The sequence below is a fragment of the Aureobasidium pullulans genome, assembly GCF_000721785.1.
Source record: "Aureobasidium pullulans EXF-150 unplaced genomic scaffold scaffold_3, whole genome shotgun sequence".
Taxonomy (NCBI): Eukaryota; Fungi; Ascomycota; class Dothideomycetes; order Dothideales; family Saccotheciaceae; genus Aureobasidium; species Aureobasidium pullulans.
This window is the reverse complement of record NW_021941023.1, coordinates 933,125-953,508: the sequence shown is the minus strand read 5'-3', so window position 1 is coordinate 953,508 and position 20,384 is coordinate 933,125. Positions and strand designations below refer to the sequence as shown.

Genomic DNA, 20,384 nt, shown 5'->3' with positions numbered 1-20,384 from the left:
GTTCTCTTCTCAGAGTCGGAGTGGTATAATGTAGGTATTGAGCTTGTTCAATTGCGATTGCCCAGGGACGAGGGATCTTGTCGACTTCTCAATCCTGCAGGTCTAGTGGAATAAAAGGCTCAATAAATCTGACGGTAGATATTGCGACAACAGTCAAGCTTGAGGCTGAATGTCCTTCTTTCCGGCTTGAACGAAGGTATCCAGCGATGGCAGCAGCTGTTGTGGTTGATAGTGCGAAAAACTGTATGTTTGCGCGACGATTCGATATGTGCCGAGTAGAGAGTCGTGCAAAAGACAATGCAAAATAAACATGTAGGGATGATGTCGACCACTGCGAAATTCTGAATCCTTTAAAAAGGTGTTCACACCACTATTGGCCGGCACGGCGCATGATGGCTTCAGCGACTGCAGTTTGGCGAGCCAATTGGCAGGGTCGAGAGCGTGATTGCGCATGGAAGGTGCGTCCGCGACAGCAAGTCCTGAACGCAAGGAAACAGTTCACCATGCTGTGCGACCCTTGAAAATATATCCGTAGGTAGATGAGCTTCAGCGATGATTTCGTCAATCAGGCACATAAGTGATTTGCGATGCTCGTTGCATACAACCCTGGAGATGGACGAGCAGCGTCTTCGTAGTATGCGGGCCCACGGTTCCTAACCCTTCCACATGAGGCTGAGATCCGTGCCGCATTATGTCGTGCGACTGATGGTTTCACATGCATATGAGAGAAGAAGGACGAGATGTGGAAGCCACAATGTGCGGCTTTCGATTGTGTACAGATGATCGGCACGGCAAGCCCCCCGCCACTTCCTGCGTCTCTGCGGGAGATACACTGACACAATTTTGGTGTCAATGGGAAGAAACACTAGTCAATGTTGTAGAAATGCCAAGTATAAGCGTGTCAGTCGAAATATCTCGAAGCATGAAGAAGTGTACTTCATGTAGAGCAAGCAAGCCAGAACTGCAACAACTTTTCGAAACAGCTATCTTACACTATACATACATATGTTGTTCATCGCCAGGTGTCCGTCAAGGCTCATCTTCGTACCATCCGAGGTAATGAGCAAGATATTCTCCTGTGAGGCCCAGAGTGATTGCGCCGCCAGTCATCCAGCATCCGCTCCTGAACCACCACCAGCAGTTCTTCACGCTGCTCAAACGCACTCTCCAGATCATGTTTGCAGTAGTGAGCAGAGCACCACCACAAGTACCAATGTAGAAGATAGGACCAGCTCCAATCGCAGCCCCAGCGGCGGCCAGCAACGTAGTGTGAACAATGGCAAGACCACTCAACACTGCCTTCGTGTTCTTCTCATGACGGAGAGCGATGGATTTGATTCCTGCCTTTGCATCGTCCTTGATGTCTTGGTGTGCGTAGATCATGTCATAGAGAATGGTCCATGCAATATTAGAGGCATACAAGCAGGCTGCAGCAGTGAGTGCTTCTGGATTCGACAGAAGGTCAACGCCCAAAGCAGGAAAGCCCATGATGGCCCCCCAAGAGAAGGTTAGACCAAGAACAGCTTGGGGGTAATTGGTGACACGTTTTGCGAGAGGGTACGTCGATACCAGCAGCAAAGAAGGCGTTGCGTAGAAGAAGCACTCAAAAGGAAACTGCAAGAGCACAGCCAAGCCGGTCAGCAATTGGCAGCCAGTGTAGATAATAGCAGCTTCCGGAGAGACAGCGCCACGTGCGATAGGTCTCAGACGGGTTCGAGCGACTTTGGGATCCAAGTTTCGATCCCAAAGGTCATTGATGGTGCATCCTGCACCACGCATGACTAGTGCACCTGTAGCGAAGAGAGCAGAAGTGGCCAAGACTGTCGAGGGCGCCGTGATCGGAGAAGCTAGGGGTGCAGCTAGAAGCGTACTGAAGATACACGGGAAGAGCAAATAGTAGGTGCCTACTGGTTTGTCGATCCGGATCAGTTCGGCGTATGGTACGAACGAAGCAGGCAGATAGGAGAGAAAGCCAGACTTTGGAGGCTCGTAGCGCACAGGAGATGGATTTGGATCTAGACCAGCTTCATGCTGAAGTACAGATGCACCGTGGTCGGTGGACTTTGGCGGTAGTGGCGTACTCGCAGACGGTAAACTTGAGCTGGAAGTGACATTTCGTGTGTTCAAGTTGACAAAGTTCCAATGCCTTGATGGCGTGAGACCAGAACGGCGAATACGGGATACAGAAGTTGTTTTGGAAAGAACTGAAGGGTTGACAAGACGTCTGAGGCCCATCGAGGACGATATCCGAGAACACAACATGATTTGGAGAGCAGTAAAAAGGCAAGGAAAACTGAAGACCTAGCTCAACATGTCGACTCAAAGATGAAGTGCAGAGAGTGATGGCACCTACTGAAGGAGGCTGAGATTCGTTCCAAGGAGCGAGACAAAACAGCAGACGCCGAAAAGCGATGACGAAAAGAAATGGTATACCAGCAATCAAGAAGAAGTGGAAATGGAAATGTCAATCATGGACATTCGCGAATAGACTCGTGGACCGAGCGGCGGTCGGCTCGAACTGCCCCGACGACGCGTCCGCCCGGTCGTGTCAAGTCGCAGCTTCCGTTGCGACAAGCACTCTCCAAAGTTCCGCTCTCTTCTCGACCGCGCCGGGAACTCTTCACTGCTCTCGACGCGCCTTGTCCTTGGTCGAGCATCGCGCATGTCGTCCTTAGTATCTCGCAGTGTGTGCAACACGTAAAGGCCAAACTCAGAATGCCGGCACAACGACCTCGCGCAGCCTTCGAGCCGATTGCGCCCGACTTCGACATCAACGGCCTGATAGAGTCAACACCCAACTTTTCCTTCGTCGATCGCATCTCGGTCGACCAGATCGATGAGCAAGGCGTAGCCGCCTTCGAGAAGCTTGTACTCCTGCATGTCATCGCCGGCGGCAAGCCCCTCGTCGTCGACGGCTTCGAGAACCGCCTGGACCCATGGACCTTTTCTTCGAAATGGCTGAACGACAACGTCGGCTCCAAGAGTACGTCGTGTCGCTGTCTTCCCTATTGCCCTGATGAGTTTCAACTAACGCGCGTCACAGTTGAGCAATCGAAGAACTTGTCCACGAAAAAGTCACTACCCCTCACCATCGGCCATTATCTTAGAAACATGAACAAGCTGAGCAATCAGTTCTTCGAAAACGCTCGCAACTACAAGGACAAGTCTCGTCAAAGAATCTACCTCAAGGACATTGACTGCCCCCAAGTTTGGCACGACAAGCTTCAAGACCACATCCCGCCCTTCCTCTTCTACCTCAATGAGAGCACCGGAGATATCGGCGGCCCCGGCGCCAACCCCTACACTCTCGGTCCTGGCAGACGTCCCGCCCGCGGAATTGCGAGAGCCGGCGACTTGATGAGCTCTCTTCCCCCAGAGATGCGCGCCGAGAATCTCATGTGCTACATTGGTCACGAAGGTACATACACTCCTTCGCACAGGGAGATGTGTGCGACCATGGGACACAACATCATGGTGGAGGCCTCAAAAGAAGTCGGCGAGGATGGCAAGCCAGAAAGACCTGGTTCCTCTGTCTGGTTCATGACCGAATCCAAGGATCGCAACCTCGTCTCCGAATATTGGCTGTCAACCCTTGGTCACGACATCGAGGTCGAGAACCACTTTGCTCAAATTTCGGCCTGGAAAAGAGCCCCGTTCAACGTCTATGTTGTCGAACAACGACCAGGCGACTTTATCTTAATCCCCCCGCTCGCCCCTCATCAGGTCTGGAACAGAGGCACGCGAACAATGAAAGTCGCGTGGAACAGGACTACCATCGAAACCTTGGACATGGCTATCCATGAAGCCCTTCCAAAAGCAAAGATCGTCTGTCGAGATGAACAATACAAGACCAAGGCCATCATATACTACACGCTGATGCTATACTCTAACAGACTCGCATTGGCCAGATCTCAGTCTGATAAGCTTCCCGCTGATTCTGCTCGTCAATTGATGGGCAGTCCCAAAATCAAGCATCTCGTCAAGGATTTCAGACGTCTCCTCGGATTGTTCCTGGACGTTCTTGTCTCGGAAATGTTCAATCCAGACGGCCCTCAAGAAAAGTGTGAATTTCTGCCTTTTGACAGCAACGTCACATGCGCGTATTGCCGATGCAACATCTTCAACCGCTTCTTGACGTGCTCAAATTGCAAGGACCAACTTGGTCATGAGGAGGAGGAGCCCTACGATGTATGCATGGATTGCTACGCAATGGGTAGGTCTTGCGGGTGTATCTCGAACCTTAAGTGGACCGAGCAGTTCAAATGGAGAGAGCTTAGTGGCAAATACGACTCCTGGAGAAAACAACTTATTGATCTAGACGGCGGTAATGCAGCAAAGGTTCCCACAACGCTAGTGGAAGCTCGAAGGAGCCTCCCTCACAAGACACTCGCCGAGGTGTGTAGAGAACAGCTCAAGCGTCGCCCCTTCACCGACATTGCCAAGCCGAAGCAGGAGGATGAGCAGAGTGAGGAAGATATCATTGTCGACGATGAAGGTCGCGTCAAGAAGACAGTCAAGAAGAAGCCCAAAGCATGGTACAAGACGCACAGTCCATGCCATGTGTGCTGCAAGAGACATCCCAATTGGAAGTCTGCGAAGTGCACCACTTGCGACAAATGGTGGTGCTACGGTTCTCTGTTCAGAGGCGCCGACCTCATGCCGCTTACCATTATGCAAGACCCTAACTGGTCGTGCCCGCATTGTCAGGAGGCGTGTTTTGCAGGAGCTTGCAGAAAGGACCCCAAACAGCACCCCTATGAGCCTAAAGGTACTCTTTTGGGCCATGATACCAAGAGAGTGGCTGATGCCAGAAGTGTTGAATGTCTTGTAGACTTTTCGGTTTCCAACCTCACTTGGTTGAGAGACGATGATGAGGATGTTCAAGAGAGCGTCCGCATTAGGAGAGCTCGTGAAGAAGCCAAAAAGGCGAAAGAGGCAGACCCCATGGACGAAGACGACGAAGAAGAGCCTGACATGGACCAAAGTCACGTTCGCTTCGATTACTCGCCAGATGACTCTATGATTGATCCTCAGCTCATGGACAACACTACGCAAAACTCTCGATCGAAAGGGAAGGCCAGAGCATCTCTCTTGCCACCGCCGGAGGCGATGCTCAAGGGCGCCAGACCGAGTACCTCGTCCCATTCGCAAGGAAATGGTCACGTCTCAGGTGATGCACCAGAGGGCTACGCTCCTGCTATCACCAGTGGGTTTATTGCGCCACAAGCTTCAATGTACCCGGATATCGAAGAGGACAGTTATGCTTACCCCGACCCACGTGGTGAAGAAGACGAGGAAGAAGGATATCTACCTATTTCGTCGTTGCTTTCAGGGCCCACGCGTCGTAACAAACGCATCCAAGAGGAGTACGAAGATGACGATGAAATCAACATGGAAGGATCTCGAACAAAGAGGCGTCGGGTCTCAGAAGATCCTACTTCTACGTTCAACAAACCCAGAAATGAGGCCACTAAACAGTTCGAAAAGGAGAAAGAGCGAAAGGCCCTGGATGAGGCTAAAAAGGCTGGAAGATTCATCGCCGCACAAGCTGCTTTGCGCGGCAAGAAACGTGTTGTCAGGCTTCCCATTTCCGGACCGCGTCTTGCACAATTGCTTGCACAAGAAGCTGCGAAGGCTTTCCGACCAGTTTCGGAAACCCCTGAAGTTGATCAAGAAGTGCCTCCAGAGAACGTCCTCGTGAGATCGGACATTGCTCCCAAGGAGAAGGCCAAGAAAAAGGCGCCACTGCATCCCAGCAAGATGAAAATCAGGGTTGAGCGTGATGAGGATTTCAGCATGCGAAGCGAACGAACAGACAGACGTAAACGCACTACCAACGCAGACTACGAAGAAGTCGACGTGGAATCAGACTTCAACTCGGGGGAGAGCGATGATGGTGGGTACAGAGGCCGTCGACAGGAGAATGGAAAGCGCAGGATCTCGTCCTACATTCAGAAGAAACACATCGATGATGGAGATCTTCCTGACGAACTACCCGAGAATTACAAGGACTCCAGGAGTAGAATGGAGGGCAAGATGCCAGTAGTGCGACCAAGACCTGGACCTGCAGCACGCGCACGAGTGGTACCGCCCGTTCCTCCGAAAGAGCTGCCTCAGCTGGACGGTGCAGCCGGTTACGATGACGATGACGCTTCAGACTTTGACGATGAAATCCCTGATGAGCAACCCACTTTTGAAGAGGAGAACAGAAGGGCAAAGCTAGAAGCACTCCGGATGGTCGAGGAAGAATCAGCGCGTGCACCACCACCACCAATGCACCGTTCGATCTTCGACAAAGGCAACGGAAAGAAGATCAGAATTGTCTCAAAGTCCACAGGCACATCTTCACCATCACTGGGGAAGAAATGAGAGTGGAGCCGTCTTGAGCCACTAGATGAAAGCCTATCACAAGGAGCCTGTAGTCTTGTAGATGGATAAATTCGATTAGCTGTGTATACTGTAGTTAGGGAACCACCATCACAAATCATTGATCCTATCCATGATATCGAAGATCTTCGCTATTGACCCTGCATTCCTTTATATCCGAGTGGCACGCCCGAACTGGGCCGTGAGCAAGGCGAAAGCAAGCGACCCTGACCAGTTACGTGTGCTTGACCCGACAGTAGAGTAGAGTTCATGCCAAGTGGAAGTACGACCTGAGGCCGTTACGCTGACCAACGCCCATCGTGTCAGATGTTATAGGTATGGGCCCCAAGGAGCAATAAACATTTCTTCGGAGAAAATAGGCATCACAAGGTGTGACAGACGGTCGGCTATAGACTTTTCGTGTATCACACTCTACTTTGCTATCTCTGCAGTGGCGCCATCATGCCATGGCCGCATAGCGAGATGTTTAGGAAGCCGTACTTCCATCGACGGATCGCTGGGCATTCTTCGCCTGTTGATATCGATTTAGAGCAAACCGACCAATAGGGACGGGTGGAATTGAACCAAAGAATCTCGGCTCCAGTTAATGACTCGACACGGGCATCTCCACAAATCGAGATTGTACTGCGTCAAGTGTCTGGACTGTGTGCGATCAACTCCAGTCAAGTCTGTTTACAGTTCTACTCGGGGAGCGAAATCATGGTTAAGGCTTTCGTAAGCAATCCATGTATAAGGTTTGGATTCTTTGACGTCGTGGGCTCGTGAGGTATGTAAGCAATAGGTGCAATCTCTTATGCTTTTCGCCGCATCATCCCACTCCTCCGTGTAGGGCACTCAACCGAATAGGACTTCATCGGTGCGGTAAGTAGTTCGCCCATGGCACGAGACTTGGGTATTCGATGGGAATATACTTTGTCCGGACAAGCACGCAGATCAGCCATGTCATGCCATATGTCGTCTTTACAACAACAGTCTGCCCTACATCGTCCAACGGCCGTCCAGCTCATGGCCAAGAAAGTGCAAGCGGAGTCGAAATCCTTCGGTGATCTGATAGATGAACCTTAAAAAAAAAGGTGCACCCTGTTCTCCTGCCAAACGTGCGAGTCAGATGGTACGGCCCAGGGCAAGGTTTAGAGTAAGGTTCAAGACCATACTGAATACAGAGAAAGGTCTTGCAAAAGATTGAATGCGGTAAGGCGTGATGCCACGAGATGACGGGATGGTCTCGAGGAGAGTTTGGCAAAGGACGTCCGTCGGGACCTTTGAAGAGCAAGACGACCACACCACAAGACGGTGATCAACAAGAGATCAATCGTGAGTCGTGAACGTGACAAACTAGACGACAGGGCAGATACCGAACGGTTCGTCCCGTGCCAAAGTCTTTGATGCAGCTGCAGTGTGAAGTGCTTGCATCAGCGGATGCTGCTGTTGATGATTGCGACCAAAGATCACGATGGCCGACGATGATGATCGCTGGGCCAATCTTTAATTCTCAGCCTCACATGAATCTCCCTCTCCACCGCTCTCCACCGAGATTGATTCGACCAAAACAACCCCCTTGACTGTTTTGGTTTCGCAGGGCACCCGAGATATTCTCAACAGTCTGAGGCTGATTGTATCCAACAGTCATCGAGGCCTTTCCTGCTTCAGCTATTGTTGCGCCCACTCTCCTCTCTAGGGAGAAACAACAGCAACGGCGGGCCTGGTTCGAGGTTCGTTTGCGATTCGCAATTCGCAAAGCTGCGGAACCCTTCCGTGCTTTCTTGACGACTCTTTGGAGACAGCCCCACCTACGCTACCTGACTCTTGCAGTGGGGAGGTTTGTGGGACAAAAGCAACAAGCAACAGCTCGAAACAAAAATAATGGCCGGGATGGTCGTTGCTTTCCCAGTCAAATCCGGGCCCGGTCCCTTGGGACAGGGTTGAAGGCGTTTACAGTTGCGGTGTCTTTTTTGTCTTGGATATTTCTCCCTGCTTGAATCGAGCAGAGAAAACCTTGTCCTCTGCCCTTCCTCGAGAGTTTCAATGGCAAAACAGCAGCGCGCAATCTAAACATATTGGCAACTGGAAAATCGCATAATCAAGCCATGCCAGCATCCGCGCAGTTGGATTCTGAATCGCGGTGAGTAACGGTTTCCTCCATCGTCGTCGTCTGGAATTCCACATCTCCAGTTTATCTCAACCTCCCCCTTGCACTTTTTGCCCTGACTTGGCATAAGACGTGCCATGCAGGTATCCACCGGCAGTGGCTGGGCGAGATGTTCGATGTTCGATGAAGGGTGCTTCGAGTCAAGCAACACACTATCGGAAGGCGAACCGGAAAGGGGACCCACAGCCAAATGTAGTTCTGGACTCTGTTTCTTGTAGCTAGAACCATCGTCTGACAACTACCTCATGTAAATACTCTAGTGTCGAACGTGATTAGAGGCAGAAGCTGGAAATTAAGAATTGGCAGACGGAAACAAGTAAAGATGAAGATCGTGATCTCAATGGCCTTTCGGTGATATCTACTGGGCTAGTGTTCTACTGTTTGAGTAATCATGTCCATCCCATGTGCGTGCTCCGTGCTGCTCTGCGGGTGCGTCCGGCTTGTTTCCGCTTCATCACACAAGCTGTCGAAGCTGTGCGTTCCCTTGGACTGATAATGCCTTCCCCCAAAAGGTCTATGACCTGGTTGCATACACCACTTCAATCTCAGGACTTGTTGCTGCGCGGTTCTGATGGCGTGGTTTCTTCGACATGCTAGGATATTCTCGAAGTCATGGGATGTGGGCTTTCGACACAGGTGGAGTGAGAGTCGATCGTAGTGGCGACTGAATCCGTGGCGACGAAGAAAGCCGAAGGCTGGTAAACCAGTAGTACTCCATAGCACATGGCCTGGTTAGGTACGGAACGTATAATCCATGTCGAATACCAACAGCAAGTCCTGGTAAAGACGTCCTTACAGGGGACCATCACTGCTAGTGCAGAGGGGTTCGTTCCGAAGACCAAGCTGGAGAAGTATCTGAGTGCCGCAAAGTAGAGGTCCAAGCGACGGACTGAAAGCCGGATGGGGCCCGGCTGCAGGCCCGCAGGCGCGATTATTGATCATTCATGCACGACGATCTTCGGTAAAGGAAGCCACATTGGTTTCCAAGCAGCCCAAGGATTCATCTCGTGTACCCTGCCACTCGTAATGTTTCGCTACTTCAGAGCTGCATTAGCAACCGTGTAACAGACGTGCATGAGTGCGGCAGCTTACAGGTACGCTGAAAGTATCAAAGCTCACAGGATCTAGGAAGAGCCATTGTCTTGATAGCTGGACCAGAAGCGAGCGATGGCCTTCTCAGCAACAGTTGACTCCTGGTAACGACCAATGAAGAAGTTGAAGATGGCAAACTCGTCCTTGGAAAGGACATAGCTGTCAGGACGAGACTCGAGACGGTTCCAGACTCCGGCAAGTTGTTCCTCGAGGTACTTTGCAACGGAGTGATCGAGGTCGCCTTCGGTGTTGCGAGCAATGTCGAGGGCACGCTGGATGTCCAAGACACCAGAATCGCCAATGTCCATCGAGTCGCGTTGAGCCATAGAGGTAGAGGAGGATGAGGATGAGGTCGAGTATTGACGGGTTCGAGGAGAAGTGTTCGAGGCGAACATGATAGGGGAGGGAAGAGAAGCAATTTGAATAGCCATGAGAGCGATTGTGTCTTGGCAAATGAAGTGATATTCAAGGAACAGAGGAATTTTTCTTTCTTTGGGAATCTGGTCTGTGGTGGGAGACTTACGACGTGGACGAATCAGGCCGGGTCGCGGCGTGGATATCTATATACGTAAGGCCTGAGCATCCCGTGCAGCCATTGTTTAGCCTAAGAAAAAAGGGAGCGAGCCTTGTGACGCCCCTGTCATGGGAAAGTTGATGTTGGAGAACAAGCTTCAGATGGCCGCTGTTGTGTGTACCACAACGTGTTTTGGACTAGGGGCGCGTGCTGAGGCGGAAGGGGCGGCGATGCCGAGAAGTGTATGCTCCACCACCATGCTTTGCAGACAGGTACACACAGATCAGGCATTGCAACGGTCTGATGGACGAGCCTTGTTCGAAGACGAGATCGAATCAGATGCCCTAACAAACGCCGATAGCAAGTTGCCCAGTGCACCATCATCTCGACTGCCGAAGTCCTGGAGAAGCATATTGACTCTTATTGCGGTTTCATGGCACGAATCTTCTTACGTCTGAACATCATTTAGGATTCCAGCGAGTATGTCACCAACAGTTATTTGGGGACTCGAGAACAAGGGAAGTCTAATAGAGTGAGATAGCGGGTGGGGCATGAGATGAAACCGGCTCTTCAGTGCACAAGCGAGAGTCATAGTACTGTGAGAGCCGTGTCGTCGACGGATGCTTCTGGTAGTATGTAATAACAACGGCCATATGTAAAGGATTCGAGTCAAAGGACAAACCTACACACGAGCAATGATACCAGTACTTGTGTAAACTCTGTCTTGACGAGCAAGGAGAAGCATGCAAAGCCTCAAGGAAGACAGACCCACCAAACACGATACAAACTCCTTCCCGAACATCATACATGACAGCGCGACAGACACGAGCATGAACCCTGAGATTTGACACCAACGACCCTGATGTACTCGTGCATCGAGATGTGGTGGATGGGGACTCTCGAGTCAAAGCATATCGATCACGGTGTTTCTCGCATGTACCGAAGTATCAAGTCGACGCCTCGCGGTAGAGATGGCGTTAGGCTCGACTCCGAATGAATTATCTCATTGGTGGAAGAACGCCTCGCCACGACCTTAATCTGAACCTTTTTGCCTCTTTTGTTCGAGTACTCGGAAGCTTAAACTGAGAGGCCATGGCACGTCTCGGACCTTCGGGCTCGGTCTTGTACATGCACGTATTTGTGTACAATCTTGACAGCTGTGGTTCCGATCAACGGCTACACGCCTTTGGATCAAATGGACCAATACCATTTTGAATCAATGGTGGAGATATGGATATCAAAGGAGTGGATCCCTTCGCTTGGTTCCGTTACTGGCTGTATTAACAGCGGTTTTGACGGACCTTGCACCGAAGAGACGGAGGAAGACGATGGCAGGCTACAGCGTCAGGGTTCACCACGATGGCATGTCATTATACATGGCTAACGTGGAGCCGCAGAGGTCGACATGAGAATGATTAATCTAGGGCGTACGGCGTCCGGTCGGCCTCCTTTTCGTGGTGATAAGAGAGTTATCACGAGTGACGAAAACAAGCGGCCTGTTTAGCATTAGATATTAGACGTTCAGTGGATCTCGCGCACGGCTGGAACTTCTGATGGCAGTCGCGGTCACTCGAAGAGCCGACTCTTACGGACGTAAGCCATGAAGCTACTCTGTAGGAGGAAATTGCAGGAGCCAAATATCGCTTTGAGATATGACGCGGTCTACGACCTGGTCGCAATCGATTCCGCAAGCATATGGCGAGCGGAACGTCTTCATGCTCGAGGGACAAGATGCATACAGGCAGCGGTAGACGACGTCCCCACGAACCCCATGTGTCTAGCTGAGACGCTGGAGGCTGTTCGGCGCACATGTGGCATTGATGGGAGTGACCGAGTGCAGGGTCGGTCGAGGCCGAGGCGGGGGCTAGCGTAGCTTTCTCGATTTTTCGAGCGCTCCGCCATCATCATGAATCAGGTAGCCAACAGCTGAGCTTCGCCAAGTGAGCTCTTTGCGAAACTGCGACAGCAACCCATCACAACTTATCATCAACATGGTCTTATTGCAGCTCTTACGCCGCCAAGTAGCCACCAGTTCGACAGGCCGCATCGCAGCCCATCCCGTCCATCCCGCCAGAGTCGCACACCAAATCTGGAGACCGCAACAGCGTGCCCAATTCCACCGTCTCTTTGCTCAAAAGACTGCATCCTCGCCCAACACCGCCACATGGAGACAATTGCTCTCACGCTTCCGCAACACCAACTCGCGACGATGGAATAGCTCAAGGCCCAGCCCCGATCCCACACCACACCTCGGTAGCCCCACGCCACAACTCTCTTTCTTCCAGCGGTTCAAGCAACTCGGCAAGGAATACGGTTGGGTTGTAACTGGTGTCTACTTTGGTCTTTCTGCTCTGGATTTACCCTTCTGCTTCCTGGCTGTGAGAGGTCTTGGTACCGACCGCGTCGCCCGATGGGAACACGCCATTGTCGGCACCATTAAGGATGCTGTCAAGGCCGTCATGCCGGAAGTTGGAAACAAGGCCGACGAGGTTGTAGAGCAAGTCGAGACTGCTGTTGGAAGCCCTGCTGCCAGGGAAGGTAACGTATGGGGTGTTCCGGAAGCAGAGGCGCGCAACAACGAGGAAGCTTGTACGTCACATATCCACATCTTTTGATCTTTCTCTCTGCTGACATAGCCCAAGCCCTCTGGACCCAATTCGTTCTCGCCTACGCCATTCATAAATCCTTCATCTTTATCCGAGTACCGCTGGCCGTCGCCATCACACCAAAGGTTGTCAAGACCTTGAGATCATGGGGATGGCAGATTGGAAAGAAGAAGCTCAGATCGGCCAAGCCGACCAAGCCTTGAATAAGTCATTATTCTGAAACGGAAACGAGGAAGAACCATCATTGTAAAATCACTTGTACAAAACTATAAAAGGGGGAAACCGTTCTCTTTGGATGTTAGAAAGATTAAGCACACTATTGTATACTAGGGCAAAGGCGCAGAAGAGAAGCGTTGAACGAAGCAATCATTATTTCACCACTTAGAATCTCTTCTAGGGTTATGTGCTACACGACTGTGTTGTTCTAGTAAGTCTGACGTGCATGGCAGGAGCGACCGTCTGTAAAACCTTTAGAAACGTCAGACGGCACGCACTTGCACTTGCCTACCTTTTTCGGCTCAGGACATAGAGGAAGCTGGTTCAACAACGAAGATCATAGCCTTCTTCCAAAATAGAAAGAGCAAATACAAGGGACAACGTCAAACAGAAAGAGCGATCATCTCAAACAAGCAATTGCTTGCATTATCAAACTGATACAAACATTGTTCATTGGTTCATTCACATGTATCAAAGGGACACCCTGTCCAAAGACAAGTTTAGTCATACACCATGCGCCTGCTCGTTTTCTTCCATGAAGTCGGCTTATTTGGATGAAATGATATTAAGTCTATTCTAGACCTCTGTGTTTATAGAACAAGTACCCGTACCACTTCAGTATTGAACGTCGTGCTCTAGAATTGCTTGAATTCAAACCTAAATTCCAGCTGATAGATAATATGATGTTGACAGTTGTTGTACGGAAGGGGTTCTATCCTCTATTGCTGAATGTTCTTGACTAAGTGTCCATAGATCTTTGACCATACCCAGGCGTGCAGCTTCTGCATTCAGGTGGTGTTTCTCTACCTCAAAGCACTATTTGATTGCTGTTTCCACTCAACTGAGAGCTATTTGATGCAGCCCCGTGTTATTAGATTTGACTGTACCGTTGTAACCAGCACCAATGGACGCTGTCCAGGCTTCTCATCAACCATGGAGCTGCTTCGGTTTGCGTAGGATAAATATGTATGGCAGATCCATGTCTGGAAAGCATGATCAGGCCTCTTGAGCATGTTGAATGCTAGGTCGACGCAAGCAGTGTGCAATAACCTTTGGCTCTCGTGTGCGTACAATATTGAGCAGGCAGGCGGTTGATTTGTGCGATCGTTCGTCCCACCTCTTCTTCATTCTATCCTTGCCAGCCATCATCCCTGGCATCACAAATTACTAGATTATTCTCGGTCGTAAGATAACAGCTCTTCCTTTGCCTCTTTCACATCTCTTGCTTCGTCTTGATTACGAGTGAACTTTTTGGGCTTCATCATCTTTTTCGTCAATCATATGGCAGAACTCTCTCTTTTTTCTAAATTTTTCTGTCTTTCTCGGGGCCGCCAGTTCCTTCCGCGCTATCGATCCCAAATAATAACACAAGAAATTGAAAGCAAAAAACTGAAAAAGAATCAATAGTATCAGCAGAATCGTGCGCGCAGTCCCTCTTTCGTTGTCATTCTTTTCCCGTTGCGTGCTCCGATATTGCCCACGATTCGAATTGGCATGCCCTACGTTTGTGTCGGCTTGGCCATACGTCGAGTGGTGTAGTCAGATGGTGACAGTCCGTAGTGTCTTTTGCTACGATAGCTGGCCGTCAGTAGATAATTCGCTCGGTAGAAATACTGGTTAATTAGTAAGGGGAGTAGCCTCTGGCACGGCCACGGAAGCCTCCACGGTAACTGTATATCGTGTTAGCATTTGCTCAGTTAAAGTGAGATGTATGAGTAACTTACCCGCCACCGCGGGGGGCAAATGGAGGTGGGCCGCCAAAGCCTCCGCGACCACCGCCGAAACCAGGAGGACCGCCGAATCCCATGGGGCCACCGCGACCACGTCCGCGACCACCACGACCACCGGCAGCAGCAGCAGCGCCTCTTGCCAGGCCGGGAAGGTTGGTACGCTTGGGGACGACCTATGTAGAATTAGCGAACTGCGGAAGAACTTAAAATCGCGGGGTTCAAGCATACCTTCAGGTTGCGGCCTCTGAATACGCTCTCGTTAAGAACGATGGCATTGGCGACAAGACTGGGCTCCTGGAATTCGACGTAGGCGTAACCCTTGGGGTGGCCGGTGAACTTGTCAAGCAGGATGGTGACACGGTTGATGGGACCACAGCTGCCAAAGTGTGCCTGAATCTCCTCAGGTGATGCGCCGTAGTCGACGTTGCCGACGAAGACGGAGCGCGAGTCGATGTCTTCTTTGCTCTCGCGCAGACCGTCCTGCTGCTGGTCCAAGCTGGCCTGCATCTCGCGCAGCTTCTGTGCTTCGGCTTCCATCTCTTGCACGCGCTTCTTCATTGCTGCAATCTCCTCCTCATCGTTGGTCTCGTCGTCGTTGACGGGCTGCTCCTCCTCGGGTCTCGGTGGTACTTCGTTGTCCGACATGATTGCGCTGGAGGCGAAGGGGTAGAAGGAAGCTGCAAGTGGGTTCAGCATGATGAAGCGACCAGAGACGACGGTCAATGTCTAGGAGCAAGCAACTTACGTTAACTAAGGGATGGGTAGTCGAGAGATGAAAGAGCCGGAGGTTTGCTCGATCACACGTGAAAGCGAAGCGCTGGCTGTCACACTTAAGTATCCGGACAGATGGTTCAGTCACACGTGGCAAGGCAGTGAGATACAGATGTGAGGTGATTGAGACAGGCAGATGAATGGTCGAGTCAACGAGTGAACGACATGCGAAAGGCACAAGCCACTCAAGACTGTCGCGACCGACTTCCGTCAAACACGCCAAGCATCCTGGAGAAACCTTATTTTCACCTGGTTCAACCTTCCTTTATCGCTTGCTCCTTCTTTCCCATTTTGGATCAAGTTTTAGAGAGACTTGTTGTACCTGAGATCTCCTAGGGTCATCGCGTTGCTCTGTCTCAGTAGAGACATGCTCGCAAGCTAGAAACATCTTGCATCACCTCAACACATTGTAAGCATCAGGCTCGCTCTATACCATCTACTTAGATCATTGTCTCAACGAACAATACTGCAACAATGCTAATGTCTTCAGCTTACCAGAATCATGGATGACTCTAGAAGACCTCTCTTGCGTGAATCGTCTCCTGAGCGTACAGATTCAACATTCAGTACGGCCCGTCGATGCACACGCCGTTATCTAAACTCAAAGTTTGGTCACTACGCTATCCTACTACTCGTGTGCCTCGACTGCTCATGTATCTTTGGCGAATTTGTCATCCAAATCCTCACGTGCGAAGGCAGAGTCTCAGAGTCCAAAGGTGATGTTGCTCAAGAAGCAATAGGCATTGTTGGTTTGGTCTTCTCGTGCTTGTTCATGCTCGAATTGATGGCGAGTATATGGGCTTTTGGCTTCCAGTGAGCAGGGCCTATATTGATTGTTATTTTTTGTCTTTGCTCATGCTGTTACAGATACTTCCGCTCAAAGTTTCACTGCTTTGATGCCACTGTCATTGTGGCCAGCTTCGTCATCGATGTCCTGCTGCGCGGTATACTCGAAGAGGTTGCTTCTCTGGTTATTATCCTACGTCTCTGGCGCGTCATCAAGATCATGGAAGAACTGAGTGTCGGCGCACAAGAACAGACAGAAGCACTGCGCGAGCGCATCGAACTGCTCGAGCACGAGAAGTCGCAGATGGAAATCGAGCTTTCTGCACTGAAGGCTAATCGGACTCAGGAGTCCTATGCTTGATGTTATGATGCTGAACATGATAAAAGGAGATCCTGAACCTGCTCGCATGTCGCCTAACTCCTCGCTAAGTTCAAAAGTCTTGTATCCATGATGTGGTTGTCCCTGCTCTTTCTGATTCCGACTCTTTCTTACATGCCCATACGTCCATCGCGATGGTAAGGTCGCTCTTGTGGCCACATGCTCGGCATCGCCGCAGGCTCGACGCGACCGTACTCTTCTTCATGAGTTTGTATTGGAACAACATCGCGAATGATCTTCATCGGGTTGCCGGCGACGACTTTGCCGGGTTGTACGTTCTGTAGCCTAGTTAGTGGGAATCAAGAAGCCGAAGTATACATTGAGGAACTTACACCGCTGACCACGGTCCCAGGTTCAACGACACATTCTCGTCCAATAATAACATTGGGCAATATTATGACATCGCCTCCGATATAGCAGTCTTCGTCAATCAGAATCTTGCCTCCACGCAGCTTGCCCTCGCTGCCGTTACGCACTCTTGCATCGAGGCGTAGGTCTGGTCCAAGTCCATAGAACTTGACATTGGGGCCAATGATTGTGCCTCGTCCGACAGTGATGGGACAAGGATCATACATGACGCAACCAGACTGTATGACCACATTGTCAGCGATGTGGATATTGTAACCGTATTCACACTTAAAGGGCGCTTCAATCAGGACTTTGGAGCCGATTGTTCCGACCGGATGGTTGCGCGGATCATTTGGCTGTAGTAGACGGTCCGGCTGGATGATTTGGCGAAACAACCTCATGCGACCATCCATGTCGATGTCGAAGGATGGTTTCGAAGCTTTGTTGTAGCGTTCAATTGCTAGTCTGCACCATGCCCGGTCGTTCAAAAGCTCTGGGTCGGTAAAGTGACGGTAGTCTCTGCCGCTAAGCATGTTTTCCTTCTCACTGGGTGCAGAAGAAGGATATGCGCCTAAGGGTGGGTTCATGGCAAGGCGGTTCGCTAATACTGCCCTGGGCGTGTCGAAAGCGCTGCCCAAACTGGTACTTCCACCGCCGCTGCTACGGCCCATGCTACCACCGTTGGTGTCGCTTGTACTGGGTGCTGACAAGCCAAATCGGGAGGACGAAGGTGGTGCACGAGCTTTCTCGGGGTGAAGGGGGCGGGCAAAACGATCAGACGGGAAGGGTGAACCGTGTTCCGGCGGCGCGATAGAAGTCGGTCCATTCGTTGGTGCGTAGCGTAGACCGTCGCTGAAAGGTCGTGCACGACTATCATACGAGAAACGTCTTTGTGCTTCAAGCCAGTGTTCGGCGGTAGCGGTAGCTCCAGGTACCCTGCTATGAATGTAAGTTATGGACACAAGGTTGGTGGCTGGAGAGACTCACGATTGTCGGTGGCTAGGGAAGGGGTGCCCTTCAACAGACTTGGCTTGTAATGGGATTGTTTTGGATGGAAGCTTGACGTTGAGCTCGTGTTTGGGGCCATAGCCTTCACAAGGAAAGCCTCCTCGAGTACAGTTCTGGCAATGCGGCTTGGCTTCGTCGCACTTCTTCTTGCGCCGTCGACATGTGCTAAGCGCCATGTGTTAGTATGCAACTGCGGCCATGGGACATATTTCACTTACTGGCAACCTGTCTTGGTTCTTTGCGAGAAGCGTCTGCGTTGTGCAGGACCTTTTCTGCCGCTTACCGAGTCATTTTGCATTTCTGATTCTTGGTCGCTCAGCATGTCAGTATCCTGTTGAAGACTGCCACTTCCATCGTGAGGATCATTGCGAATCTGATGCATGTGCGAGTCTCTTCGCATAGCGTCTTCCATCTGCAACTCTGTTTGGCTCGGACTAGGTCGTGGCTGGCGCCAACCTGGTACGTGATCTCTGCTTGACAGTCAGCTCGCTCTCAAGGTTCCGTGTGAGAAGCCTTACGGTCCATGTTGTTGTTCGCCCTCTCGGAACTGTAAGAGTGGTGGCAGACTTCGTGCAGGCGACCTTAATTCAGTCGGTGGCCTGAAGGCTTCTTCGCGACGCGTAGGTGGAGAGTTGAACTCTGGTGAGACGTTGATGAAGCCTTCAACAGACCTTTTGCGCTTCCCTATTCGGTTGGACTGATTCCCAGGGGAGCGGGCAGGAGCCTCATCATGATAGGCGCTTCTACTCTCCTCCGAATCTACAAACAGTGGTTTGTGCTTCCGTTCCGGTGGAGGGGCCTGTCTGGACTGGGTGTGTAGTCGATATGGGTCGGAAAGAGCTGAAGGATCTGGTCGAAAGGAGGTGTTTTGAGAAGGACTCGCAGCGCTCTTGTTACCGTTGACTGTCGTGAACTTGACTGCTGCCGAGCCCTCTTCAGCCTCTCTGTTCATTCGAGAGTCTTCGGCCTCGAAAGACGGCTTGACTGCCGCCATACACGATGAAGTGTAGGCTCGAAAAGTCTTGCACCCACCGACGTCTCTCGAGTCTGAGGTCCTGTACTAGTACCTGGATTTCAAGACACTTACGGTCGCTTGTCAACGAAGCCGTTAGTCCATGCGATTCTCTCGGGTGGGGCTGGAGGGTAGTGGGATTTGCAAAAGAGTCTGGCAGGAGAGAGCAGGTCAGAAGGGCCTCGAGCGCGCAAGAATGGAAACAAAAACAAGAGAAGCGAGGGTATTGAGTTCAGAGCGTATGCAGCGTCTGTCAGAGCCGGCGGCTTGCGGCTAAGGGCTGTGTGACAATGCGCATGCACTCGGCGAGGAAGAAGCAGGCAGGACGAAACGGAGAGACGAGCGGGTGAAGACAGAAACAGCAGCATATCACAACGAGTATGCACGCAACGCAGACAACGACAGCATTGGCCAGATTGAACAGAACAAGAGCAATAAGTTACCGCCTCTTTTCGTGGAGCTGCGGGCTTGCTTGCCGCGCCTGCCAAAATCACGCGAATCGCAGGGATCGTGCTGCGATTTGATAGGCCGCCTCGAGCGCCCACCTCAACTCGTTCACTCAACTTCATGCGTTTTTCACGCCTACCGCAGCGAACAGGCAAGGGGACACTTTCTGTGTGTCAGACCATTGGCAGCGCTTCGAAGTTCCCAGTATACATGGCTTTCGGCTCCTGCAGCATCGGTCGAATGCCTTCGTTATGTTCGAGGCAACGGCCTGGGGATCTGTCATGCATAAGACTACCGAGCTCGACAAGCGCGCGCACTACTGATGCATTGAGACCCGCTTGAGACCCCGCGCGTTACAATGCATCAAGCGCTGGGCGGCAGGTGCATCTTTCAAGGAGCAGCGAGCAGCGAGCGTCTTACTGAGGCGATGGCAGAAGCTGTCTTCTTTCGGGCCTATCGAGGGCGCTTCGTCCAGATGCTGGAAGCCAAGTTCGTTCGCGCGTCGGAATGTCCTTGCGACACAGGGGCGTCTTTCTGCGCGACTGGCGCGAGGCTGTAGTAATGACTTTTCAACATGTCACTTATGAAGTGTAGTTCTATTTTGGATTTTGATATGCCAGACCAATCTCCAAGACCCGGCGATGGTTCGCCATGCGGGCCCTAGGGCGGACCGTTGCGAGTGTACCAGACTTTACAATGGCACGGGGAGCTTCTCTCATCCTCTCGAAACATATCAAAATATGAAGGCTCCCTCAAAATTCACTCACCTCTAGCACACTTGTCGTCTTCACAAATACTCAAACTTCCCCTTTGACACGTGCCGTTGCTAAGCTGCCACGCTCGAACGACTCTTACGTCCGAAAGTCGGATATTATGATCTGCTTATGTCGTAAAAGTTGGCAGAAGGGGGGTTGAGTTGAAGCTTGATCGCTTCTGGTT

The 20,384-nt window shown here is 51.3% G+C and overlaps 8 protein-coding genes across 8 annotated transcripts; 3 read left to right on the top strand and 5 right to left on the bottom strand.

Moving 5' to 3' along the window:
* Positions 1 to 782: 782 nt before the first annotated feature.
* Positions 783 to 2,455, bottom strand: M438DRAFT_342886 (para-hydroxybenzoate-polyprenyltransferase Coq2). The gene is made up of 2 exons (XM_029904865.1): positions 2,354 to 2,455; positions 783 to 2,293 (listed from the first exon to the last, which is right to left on the bottom strand). Exon 2 carries the CDS (start codon positions 2,233 to 2,235, stop codon positions 1,030 to 1,032), a length of 1,206 nt encoding a protein of 401 aa, XP_029763942.1. The 5' UTR covers positions 2,236 to 2,293; positions 2,354 to 2,455; the 3' UTR covers positions 783 to 1,029.
* Positions 2,456 to 2,594: 139 nt separating this feature from the next.
* M438DRAFT_290597 (uncharacterized protein) lies at positions 2,595 to 6,499 on the top strand. Its single transcript, XM_029901717.1, has 2 exons — positions 2,595 to 2,983; positions 3,044 to 6,499. Exons 1-2 carry the CDS (start codon positions 2,716 to 2,718, stop codon positions 6,367 to 6,369), a joined length of 3,594 nt encoding a protein of 1,197 aa, XP_029763941.1. The 5' UTR covers positions 2,595 to 2,715; the 3' UTR covers positions 6,370 to 6,499.
* A 2,974-nt stretch (positions 6,500 to 9,473) lies between these two features.
* M438DRAFT_131472 (uncharacterized protein) lies at positions 9,474 to 10,319 on the bottom strand. The gene is made up of 2 exons (XM_029898829.1): positions 9,629 to 10,319; positions 9,474 to 9,573 (listed from the first exon to the last, which is right to left on the bottom strand). Exon 1 carries the CDS (start codon positions 10,057 to 10,059, stop codon positions 9,661 to 9,663), a length of 399 nt encoding a protein of 132 aa, XP_029763940.1. The 5' UTR covers positions 10,060 to 10,319; the 3' UTR covers positions 9,474 to 9,573; positions 9,629 to 9,660.
* A 314-nt stretch (positions 10,320 to 10,633) lies between these two features.
* M438DRAFT_131452 (uncharacterized protein) lies at positions 10,634 to 11,144 on the bottom strand. The gene has a single exon (XM_029898828.1). It carries the CDS (start codon positions 10,949 to 10,951, stop codon positions 10,667 to 10,669), a length of 285 nt encoding a protein of 94 aa, XP_029763939.1. The 5' UTR covers positions 10,952 to 11,144; the 3' UTR covers positions 10,634 to 10,666.
* A 690-nt stretch (positions 11,145 to 11,834) lies between these two features.
* Positions 11,835 to 13,129, top strand: M438DRAFT_342883 (uncharacterized protein). Its single transcript, XM_029904864.1, has 2 exons — positions 11,835 to 12,731; positions 12,785 to 13,129. The coding sequence occupies exons 1-2, from the start codon at positions 12,134 to 12,136 to the stop codon at positions 12,949 to 12,951; spliced, it is 765 nt and encodes a 254-aa protein (XP_029763938.1). The 5' UTR covers positions 11,835 to 12,133; the 3' UTR covers positions 12,952 to 13,129.
* Positions 13,130 to 14,684: 1,555 nt separating this feature from the next.
* Positions 14,685 to 15,339, bottom strand: M438DRAFT_267278 (RNA-binding domain-containing protein; the record flags this gene model as incomplete). Its single annotated transcript, XM_029900170.1, has 2 exons — positions 14,685 to 14,867; positions 14,923 to 15,339. 2 exons carry the CDS (start codon positions 15,337 to 15,339, stop codon positions 14,685 to 14,687), a joined length of 600 nt encoding a protein of 199 aa, XP_029763937.1.
* Positions 15,340 to 15,967: 628 nt separating this feature from the next.
* M438DRAFT_394808 (uncharacterized protein) lies at positions 15,968 to 16,612 on the top strand (the record flags this gene model as incomplete). The annotated part of the gene is made up of 2 exons (XM_029909176.1): positions 15,968 to 16,278; positions 16,333 to 16,612. 2 exons carry the CDS (start codon positions 15,968 to 15,970, stop codon positions 16,610 to 16,612), a joined length of 591 nt encoding a protein of 196 aa, XP_029763936.1.
* Positions 16,613 to 16,633: 21 nt separating this feature from the next.
* M438DRAFT_131389 (trimeric LpxA-like protein) lies at positions 16,634 to 18,716 on the bottom strand. The gene is made up of 5 exons (XM_029898827.1): positions 18,505 to 18,716; positions 18,205 to 18,454; positions 17,966 to 18,151; positions 16,963 to 17,914; positions 16,634 to 16,908 (listed from the first exon to the last, which is right to left on the bottom strand). The coding sequence occupies exons 1-5, from the start codon at positions 18,509 to 18,511 to the stop codon at positions 16,741 to 16,743; spliced, it is 1,563 nt and encodes a 520-aa protein (XP_029763935.1). The 5' UTR covers positions 18,512 to 18,716; the 3' UTR covers positions 16,634 to 16,740.
* Positions 18,717 to 20,384: the final 1,668 nt, after the last annotated feature.